Source organism: Desmodus rotundus, chromosome 4, assembly GCF_022682495.2.
Source record: "Desmodus rotundus isolate HL8 chromosome 4, HLdesRot8A.1, whole genome shotgun sequence".
Taxonomy (NCBI): domain Eukaryota; kingdom Metazoa; phylum Chordata; class Mammalia; order Chiroptera; family Phyllostomidae; genus Desmodus; species Desmodus rotundus.
Genome location: NC_071390.1, coordinates 116,402,567 through 116,412,230, shown reverse-complemented (window position 1 = coordinate 116,412,230; position 9,664 = coordinate 116,402,567). Strand labels below are relative to the sequence as shown.

The window sequence follows — 9,664 nt, the reverse complement described above, 5'->3', positions numbered from 1 at the left end:
GCTGAAACATCACCTCTTGTACACAAGGTGCAGCATAGCACCTTAGCACAGATTTGACATCATAAATTATCAGTCTTGACTGACACAGGGCAAGAGGACAGAACTAATTTGGGGACAAGTTTGTACAAAAGGACAGTCGTCAAAGCGAGGCCTTAGAACCACCTTCTGATCTTTGAACCGAACATAATGCACCGTCCCCCCATCCATTTTAAAAACACCAGACAAATAATGCTGCGTGGTCCGAGCATGTGGTGATTTTTATTAAGAATAACTTTGGTTCTAAGAATTCCACCCTCAATTCTGTAATACTTTCCATTAAAAACAATTATACAAGAGCAAATACAAAAAATATTAAATTATGAAAACAACCCCATTAAGGCTCCCTTTATACATATTATATACACTCAAACAAGTCAAGGTTTCTCAGAGTAGAAGAATAAAGTCAACTGCTATAGCTTCGAAAGCAACACCACCTTACTGCCAGGAGACTATAAAACATTGAACTAGTTTAAGAAAACCGCGGAGTGGAAAAATGGAGCCGGTTTTGTCCAAAAGTGGCTCAAAGCACAAAGCTGCTCGGGTGTCCATGAGTCCTGGGGGTCGGGGGTGTACAGTGTTGAAGCGCTGAAGGGGACTGAGGCCTCTTCAAACTTGGGCCTGAGAGCTAAGCTGATCTGATGACTTCAAGGAGCTTCTCTACATGTACCTTCCACTAAGACATCACTGTATGCTATTTACAAGTCTTGGTTTGGCCAGACCGTGAACTACGAACTACCAATAATTCTGCAGATTTGTGACATTGGAAGGGAAATGCTCATGTCATTTATTTTTTCCCAGGGAAGAATGAATTCTAGCTAAGTTCTAGAAACAGAATTGGTCCTTCTAAAGGAGCCTGCCAGAGCCCTTGAGAATCTCATCAAGTGGCAGGACTGCTTCAAGGACCCAGGACCTGAAGATCTTACACGCAGCAAAGGCTGCGCCCAGCGGGCCCTGAAGCCTCACTTCTCAGGTCACGTCAGCAGCCCACACGCACAGAGAAGGAACTGCAGTCGGTGCGCCGTCAGACGTGTGCCTTCAAGATGATCAGTTAACGTCCTTTCTTCTCTGAAAAGGAAGTGATGGAAAAAGTTGCCGTTCCATCCTTCGAAAGCCAACTATGATAGGGCATCTTCTCTTAAACGCCTATTTTATTCAAATAATACTGATGAGGGAAATCATTCATTCCACATGTGATCCACATGTTCTTGAACTAGCAGTGTATGATCACTGCATTTACTTACATCCTGTTCACATTAGCACTGAATATGAGCCTAATGGTCGACTATGAAAAGCATTCCCACAGAAAGCCAATTTCTCCTATGTTTATTAAGAAATCAAAAGCTCAGAACCCAGCTTTCTACGTGCCTTTAGAAGAATTATAAGAAGGTCTTCAACGGAGAAATTACTGGCTGAGTCGTCGCTGTGGAGAACTTACTGAATCCACACAAATTCTTCCGGACCCCCCAAGTTGAATGTATCACACCAGCAGTATAGAATGAATCCTGCCTAAGAACTTGGGTGGTACTGGCAGCTCGGACTTCACTTTGAGTAGCTTGCTAGCTAGAGTCCGAAAACTAAGCAGCTTCTCCCTTCATGTTGGCTTTTCCTGAGATGCAGAATAGTAGTCATTAACATCATCATTATCAATAGCATCATCATAACTAAGAGAATGGGGAGATAGTCTTTCTTCTCAAGAAAAAAAAGTAAAGAAATGGGTGATCATTACTCGGAAATTTTCAAAGCTTGGATTCTGATAACTTTCAACATGTACAAATGCTATGAATCTTCCAACGAGGCCTCCTTGAGACCAGTCTACACTTGCCTCACATTAAAATAGCCAAAGAACTCCTCCTTTCTAGGCTCCCAAGGGGAGCATTCCCCACTGCTCTCAGAAGGAATCAAAAGATTTGGACCCTCTACTTTTGACACTGAAATTGGGTTATGTGGACTGGCTTCTATTCTCCAAAGGATGGGGGAGATTATTTCATATAAAAGGACTAGCTCAGCAAGAAATTAAAAAAAAAAGTTATCAAAGCAATAAATGGATTTACATAATGCGCCCTCTCTGAGCTGGAATGTTACCATGGAACATAGCCAAAAAAATTAAAATAAGGTCAAGATGGCTGTTTATGTATTTTTGTTTACATATGTTTGTTTACATATTTTAAACCCTCTTCACCCTATGGCTGTCGATAAAGGTAATAGCTGTGCTCAACACTAACATCTACACTCTCAGGTGTGAATTCACCTAACATGGGTGGAAGTGTAAATTAAATAAGGAAATTTGGGGTTCTCAAAACAGAATTGCTGAATATCGGCTGTAACAGACCAAATGCATTTCTATGTGATCTAAATCACCTAGTAGATAACTAAAGGAAGAATAAAACACACTTTCTTCAGTTTTTAAAAGAAAAAAGGCTCTGTGCCCCACTAAACTTGGATCGGCAGAAAAACCAAGTAGTGCAACTCTCAAGAATTCGTTCCAGTGTCCTCTTCCTTTATTTGTTGTTTCTAACGAGTCTTTGAACACAGGTCCATATCCCAACTTGAGTGCTGGTCAACGTCCTTTGTTTGGCGAATAGGAACTGCAGCTGTCACAGGTAATTTACCCACCCAGCTAGTAGGCGAACCGAGGCCAAATCCTGTTTAAGTGGTGATTCTCTGCTGGCTGGGACGCGCCCCAGGGGTCTGTGCCCCGGGATGAAGCCTTGAGGAGGCACCTGCTCACAGCTGCAGCACAGTCTCTCAGGCCTGGGCCTACGACTCCTGGGCTTGGGCCACTTCTTGGCCTGTTCTCCTAAGATTGCCTTTAACCTTCACAAACTCTGGGGCATTTTCTTGCTCTTCTTGCAGTTTCTGTTTCTCAAGTTCAAGCTGAATAAAAGTCAGAAACAGGAAAATTATTTACAAACTGAGAGGTTTTTCAAAACACTCCTCTTTCCAAAGTCCTTAATGGCTTTGTTTCTCCTGGTTTCAGTTAAAAAAAATGCACACACACATATATGTATCTAGGTCCTGGTGTAATTCCACCCAGGAGCAGCAGCCGATGGGTTGTAACGACAAGCAATGCCAGAGGTGATGAGAATCTAAAAATCATGGATAAGACACTGAGATCCTGAGATCAACCCTGTTCTCCTACACTCTCAGTGAGGTTAAAGTTCACTCAGTTGCTTGAGCTCCCAACACTGAATCCACTGAGAGCCCCTGGTGTTGGCTTTGCCTCCTGAATCTCTTCTAGGTCCTCAACAGAATCCTGGACTTTCACTTAAATGTATTTTAGGCCATTTGCTGATATTTTGCCTCATATTTTCCTTTCATGGTATAAACATTTACATCTGACATGTCTGGTAACTTTTTTTTCAGTAGGAGAAATGGGGGGAGAGAGAGAGATTACTGAGAACATTTTTTCATTGTTTTTTAGAGAGAGGAAGGGGGAGAGGGGAGAAACATTGATGTGAGAGAAAAATATCGATTGGTTGCGTTCTTGTACACACCCTGACCAGGGATCGAACCCGCCACCCGGGCATGTGCCCGGACTAGGAATCAACCCGCAACCCTTTGGTCTCCGGGACAATGCTCCAACCCTGATCCACACTGGCAAGGGCAAATTATGCTTATTCCAACATTCTTATTTTTCAGGACATAAAAGACTACTTGTGAGATAAGTCAGAGAAAAACAAATAGTGTGTCATATATCTTGCATGTGGAGTCTTTAAAAAGCAAGCCTGTGAAAGCAGAGAGGGGAGTGGTGGTTACCAGGGGCTGGAGGGGGGGAAATGGGAGATGGTGGTCAGAGAGTGCAAACTTGCACCTAGGAGATAAGCAGTCCCAGAGACGTGATAAATAATAGTACAGTGACTGCGGACAACAAAACTGCCACAAACATTCAACTTGCTGACAGACTAGATCTTAATGGTTCCCAGCTACAGAATAATCAGTATGTGATGCAACAGAGGTGTCAGCTAAGGCAACAATGGCAATCGTATTGCAACATAAATGTACCAAATCAATATACCGTACACCTTAAACTTACACGGTGTTGTACGCCAAATGCAGCTCAATCAGAGAAAGGCCACCTGCACCCAGTCATCCTCACCTGTTCCAACTTCTGCTGTCGTTTTAATAGTTCTATTTCCAAGTCAGATTTCTTCTTTTGTGCTTCCTCTTCCTTCTGCTTTATTACTTGATCTCGTTTTCTCTTTTCCATCACCTTCTGCAGTTCTGGCTTATTCTGAGGGGCAAGACCCCTGCAAAAAAATGAATTAACAAAATTAAAAAGTTGTAATCAAATGGACACATTCTTTCATGAACAGAAATTTCAGGCATCAGCCACAGAAAAAGGGGTCCATGAATTAGCATGATTGTGACACCTCCCCCCAGTTAATTAGTCAACACTGGTGGTCGCAGAAATTCATGAGCAGGAAAGGGCAGGAGTATCTTCCCAAAGTAAGCAATATCCACTGACTGGATAAAAACGCACTGAGTGCCAGGCACTAGGCTACAAAGGAGGCTAGTGGGTGTGGGAAGGGTTGGGGCAGCAGAAGGAGCATGCTCATTCAATGGTGTGACAACCCCCTGAAGTGGACGTGGAGGTGAGATGGCTTCACAAGAAATTTAAGCAGCAAAATGGCCAAAGTTTCAGATTTGTAACAGGGTTCTTGCATGTGTGAAGGCACGTCCACTGTTTAATTATTATTGGGGGGCATGGCCACGTAGAACTCTGACCCCAGACACCTAGTCCGGTGATGCCTGCATTTCAGATGTGTGGCTGACGACTGACAATGCACGGAAGTGAGGCTCCAGGGAAGTGCTGTATTTCTGGGGGATAAGTTAAGCTACCAGCTCTTCACATGGGGAGACACAAGCTAAAGCTTAGGCGTAGTAACCCTCCTTCTAAGCAGTCCGTGGCAAGTCAAGGGAAGAGCATTTCCTAGCATTTCAGCCAGGCTCCACTAGCCCTTAAGTAATCTCCACTTGGCATTAATATTTACTGAGAGCATTTAAAATAAAAATGAAACAAACCACAGAACAGGAAAAGGGTGCAAAGGGCGATGGTCAGCAAACGCACTCTCGTGCATCCACACACGTACTTGACCGAACGGTATCTCGTGTTTTTCTGGGCCGAGGGAAGTTAGCACTGCTGCTGAATCAGCTTGCTGATCGGCCTGCGATGGGATGGGCCCGTGCACCTTCCCACCACTGTCAGGTCTGGCTGAGGACGACTGCCAGTCTGTCCACCACGGCTGTCTACCTCGATTTTGGTTGTTCCCCAAGATACTTGAATCAAGTAGTGGGACTAATCGACTAGCCATGTGAGTAACTGTGAAGTCAAATAATTTCCAAAATGTGTGCTCTGGTTATAAGAATCTCAACTCCACACTCGTTTCAATCTCTTTGAAGTTCACACTGCCACGTCTGTGACCTAATCCTCAAAATCATATTCCTCCCTCATATCTAGTCATAATCTTTAAAAAATTCTGGCATCTCTCTAAGCTACATATTTTTAAAAATTGCACTAAATTTTTCAGTTGTTTATAAAATAAAGATCAGTATATTCCATAACTGAAGATAAGGGAAACACAGTCAAAGTAACTTGTCTGTAATTTCCCAATTTCCATTAACAAAATTTTTGGTAAAAAAAAAAGAAGAAGAAGAAGAAAGAAGAATGAAAGAAGGTGAAGGGATTAGTCAAAGAACATATACGCATGACCCACGGCCAGGGACAAGGTGTGGGGATTGCCTGAGCGAATAGGGGGAGGGCTGGGTGGAGAGGGACAAGGGGGCGGAAATTGGGACAACTGTAATAACACAAATAATAACATATAATTTAAAAAAAGAAAAATAATAAATTCAACCAAATTTCCAGTGAAACAAGAGAGACAGCCTACTTCTGTGATGTAACTATGGCTGCACAGTCACGAAGGTAGGATGACGGGGACAAAAGTATGGACAGACTATTCTGAAAATCAAATCTTTAATCGGCACAATAAAAGCTGCCGATGGCATTTTGTTCGCAGTAAACCTAAGTGTCAGTGATCGCAAGGAAATGTGTTTGCAAGTCGTCTGAGTAAGGACTCATTCAGTTTCGCAACCATTAAAAAGCCTCTAGGACACTACAGACAGATTTAAGGGATTTCAGTGTTAGGATTAAGGACTTAGCTATCTGCATAATTTAAATTTCAAACACTTTTCTTTCCCTATTATTTCACAGGCGAAATTAACCTCAGCTGTTAAGAAATTCCTCTGGATTGCGCAGACGCTGCTGAGCAAACCGTGACGTGCGGCACACTGCGCTGAGGTTCCGCTGCAGCGCACGTACGGGCTTAATCAACACGCGGCATTCATTTCCTAGTCAAGGGTCTCACACAGTGGGGCAGGAAGATAAAATATTCAGTACAGCTCAGGAACGGTGCTTATATGACAAATGCTCTTCACTTGTAACAGTCACCAAGTCATACAAATTTAGTGAATATTTTAATGCAGCGACCACTTCACCCGTGCCGAATGGAAAGAAGTCAAGCAAGCCCTGCCTGTAGACTCCCCAAGTCTAAAACTGGGTCAGACTGGGGGGAGAAGTGAGCTTCCTGAAATGTCATAAGAACTACAATATCATTCTGTGCATGACAACGGTCGATTCTCTTTCACCAATTCTGACATATGCAATTAACAAGGACTTTAATCCCCTACGACTGACAGGTGCTCAAGTCCTGCCGGCTTTGTACCCCTCAAAACCAAGTTAGTCCTGAGCCTGCTGGCTGTGACTATTACAGCGGGCCACGCCAATTTTTAAAATTAGTGAGTGCTCCTCGCATAACACCAGGTTAGGTGATACACATGCACATGCAAAACAAAGAGTGAAAGCGCACCCCAACTCTCCTCGTTAAACAGGTCCGGGGAGCACCATCATGCTGTACTTTATGTCCATGGTCCCCCCAAACTGAACAAGGTGGGCCCTCCCCCAATGGACCCGGAGATAACAGTGTAGCTGAGGCCCCTCCATACTTTCTATACCTTTACAAACAAAGCTCTTCCTCAATCTCTTTAACATCTTCACAAACAACACAGTACATACGGAAATGCCATGCGTTTGCCACTCCCGTACTGACATGCATTTAGGTTGTTTCCAATCGTTCCCTATTAAAAGCAATGAAGAGTGACCTTTCTTGTACATTCACATTTGCACTCTCACATAAGTATTTCTGTTGGCCACATTCATAGAAGTAGAATTGCTGGCTAAGTGTCTGCACATTTTATATTTTTATGTACATTGCCAAACTGCCCTCCAAAAAGACGGCAACACGTTATATATACATTCCACATGTCACAAAAGCCACCAAACACATCCAGGGGTGGGCCGGAATGGTCCGCATCCACTCCGTCTTCATCTCCACTCCATCTTCATCTCCACTCCAGAGGCGCTGAACCCACCAAAGTGAAACCACCTCCTCACCTGGGAGACCCGAGTCAGAGGCGAGGGCTGGCGCAGACCCTAACAGCGCATGCCCCCCTGCCCACCCAGCCAAAAGTCTCCTGGCCTAACTGTTCACTCAGGGGAGCGGGGAGAGTACAGTTGGATTCCAAGCCCTTGATCTTTAATCTTGGAATCTTCTGGCCCGGCCTGCCTTGTCTACATTTGTGCCTGAATCATTTGATTTCTACCTGCATGGATTCAACTGCAAATACTTCTACCCCAATTTCCCGTATTTTCCCATGTCGTATAGCCACAAGCATTTATTGAGCAAACATCTGTCTAGCAAAGCATGGCAAATGAAGATCAACTAAACACACTGGGAGCGAAAACCACCGACTGAAATGTGCAAGCCGAAGAACCATTGTCAGGGGTATATTTGAGCAGTCGGGTATTCTGTATTTGCCTTCCAAAAGAACTCTTGTAGAGAAGATAGAATATATGTTACATTAGAAATATTTTTAAGACCGCTTAAACACTAACCTTTCAACTTAAAAAAAAACCACCCAAAAACTTGCGTCTTGAAACCTGCCCTTCTGATGTCATTGGGGAACCTACAGAATCTGAGAACCTGCAAATGGTCTTAATCAGACCTTGTGGCCAACTACGACCAGCTCGAAATGTGAAGACTTTTAACCTGAAACTGAGCTAGTCCAAAAGAGAATAGAGGAGCAGAATTATACACTTCAAAGAGCTTAAATTTCAGAGTTAGAAAACCTATGGGTAGAGTATTCGGTCTCCTAAGCAGTGACTTTGCTTTTATCTTAAGATCTTTTAAAACTAAAAAACCTCTTTGAACTAACTGCTGCGGGGCTCTGAGCCAAATTCCTGCCACGTGGGGCAAAGGCCCAGGGCTCCTGGAAAGCTTGTTGTACGCTGATCTCATTTCTGTCTCCCTCTCATTCCCCTATCCCTTTTCTAATTCTTATTATTACTATATTTGATTCATCTCTGCCTTTCATTCACACTGCCTTTAGCTGTATGTTTATTTCTACCCTTTTGATTCCAAAAAACTGCTGTGAGATCACGAGAAGATTCCTTAGCCTGTTCCTCTGAGTTCTCTCCCGTTGGCATGTTGAATTAGGGCGCCCCGAGATGACACACGCTGGGCCACTGGAAAGGTCATTGGATTGGTCAAGATAAACTACGGGGAGACCCTTTACAAATTATAGAAAATGAACAGACTTTCATTATGGTACAAACCAGTAATCAAGTCTAATTACCCTCTAATCAAACATATATATATTATTGATGTAATACTTCTTATATTCTACCATTAAAATTCAGGAATAACCCGCCCTACAGTCTCTGAAATATGTATGTGACAGAAGATGAATAAAAGAAGAAACTGCTTGAGAAGCCTGCACTTTAAAGCCAGCTGTATTTCTAACAGAGGACCCTACCAAACTCAGATTTTACCTTGAGAAACCTGAAGACATAGGATGAGACACAGTCATTTGATTTTGAAACCTGTCTTTTTCTTTCTTTCTTTAAAATGCACTTCTATGGCCAGACCAGAATTTTTCCAACAAGAAGGGAAAAAGCAACAGGAACTTCCTGATGACACTACACAGAAAGGACGGGTGGTTGGGGCTGAGCACTTACTATATGCCATGCATTTAATAGGTATTTATACAGCTGCTCTTTTCCTTCGTTTTTATAAGAAAGATATTTTTATATATCTTTCAACTCAACCTCCTACCCCATTTTACAGGTAAGGGAACTGAGATCCAAGACGTAGAGATAATCAGAAAGCCATTTAGTTTAGAAAAACATTTAGCTACTCTCTTTTGGAGCGTGCTAAACTTTATCTTTCCCCAAAGTGCAGACTTTCCCAGGCAGGACTGTCTCTAAATTCTGCGGCCTGTTTAGGAAATTGGAGAGCCCTATTTTTGCTTTGGGCATGATGATAATGAATCAATTTTTTTCCTTTGCTGTGAGAAAAACCAGGAGAAGCTAAGGACTACTCAGGAAGGATCAAACTTGATTTCAGTTTATAAGCATTAATCCAGCAGCACACTTGTGAGCCTGGGGCCGAAAGGGGGTAGGTCACATTCCCACAACAGAGGAAGGATGTGTTTACAAAGAGTTCCTGGGACAGGGGTCCTGGCAGGGGGAGAGTCGGGAAGGACCGCTACAAAAATGCCCCCTCGTTTC

The 9,664-nt window shown here is 43.2% G+C and overlaps 1 protein-coding gene across 4 annotated transcripts in view; it reads right to left on the bottom strand.

Annotated features, from left to right (window-relative positions):
• Nucleotides 1-239: 239 nt before the first annotated feature.
• Nucleotides 240-9,664, bottom strand: part of FAM107B (family with sequence similarity 107 member B) — a 197,368-nt gene continuing 187,943 nt past the window's right edge. For all 4 annotated transcript variants that reach the window (XM_024580044.3, XM_053922337.2, XM_045186041.3 and 1 more), the window contains 2 exons: nucleotides 4,136-4,286; nucleotides 240-2,913 (listed from right to left, as the gene is read on the bottom strand). In XM_024580044.3, the coding sequence (XP_024435812.2) occupies nucleotides 2,797-2,913; nucleotides 4,136-4,286 (268 nt within the window). In that variant the 3' untranslated portion in view covers nucleotides 240-2,796. The remainder of the gene's footprint in view (nucleotides 2,914-4,135; nucleotides 4,287-9,664) is intronic.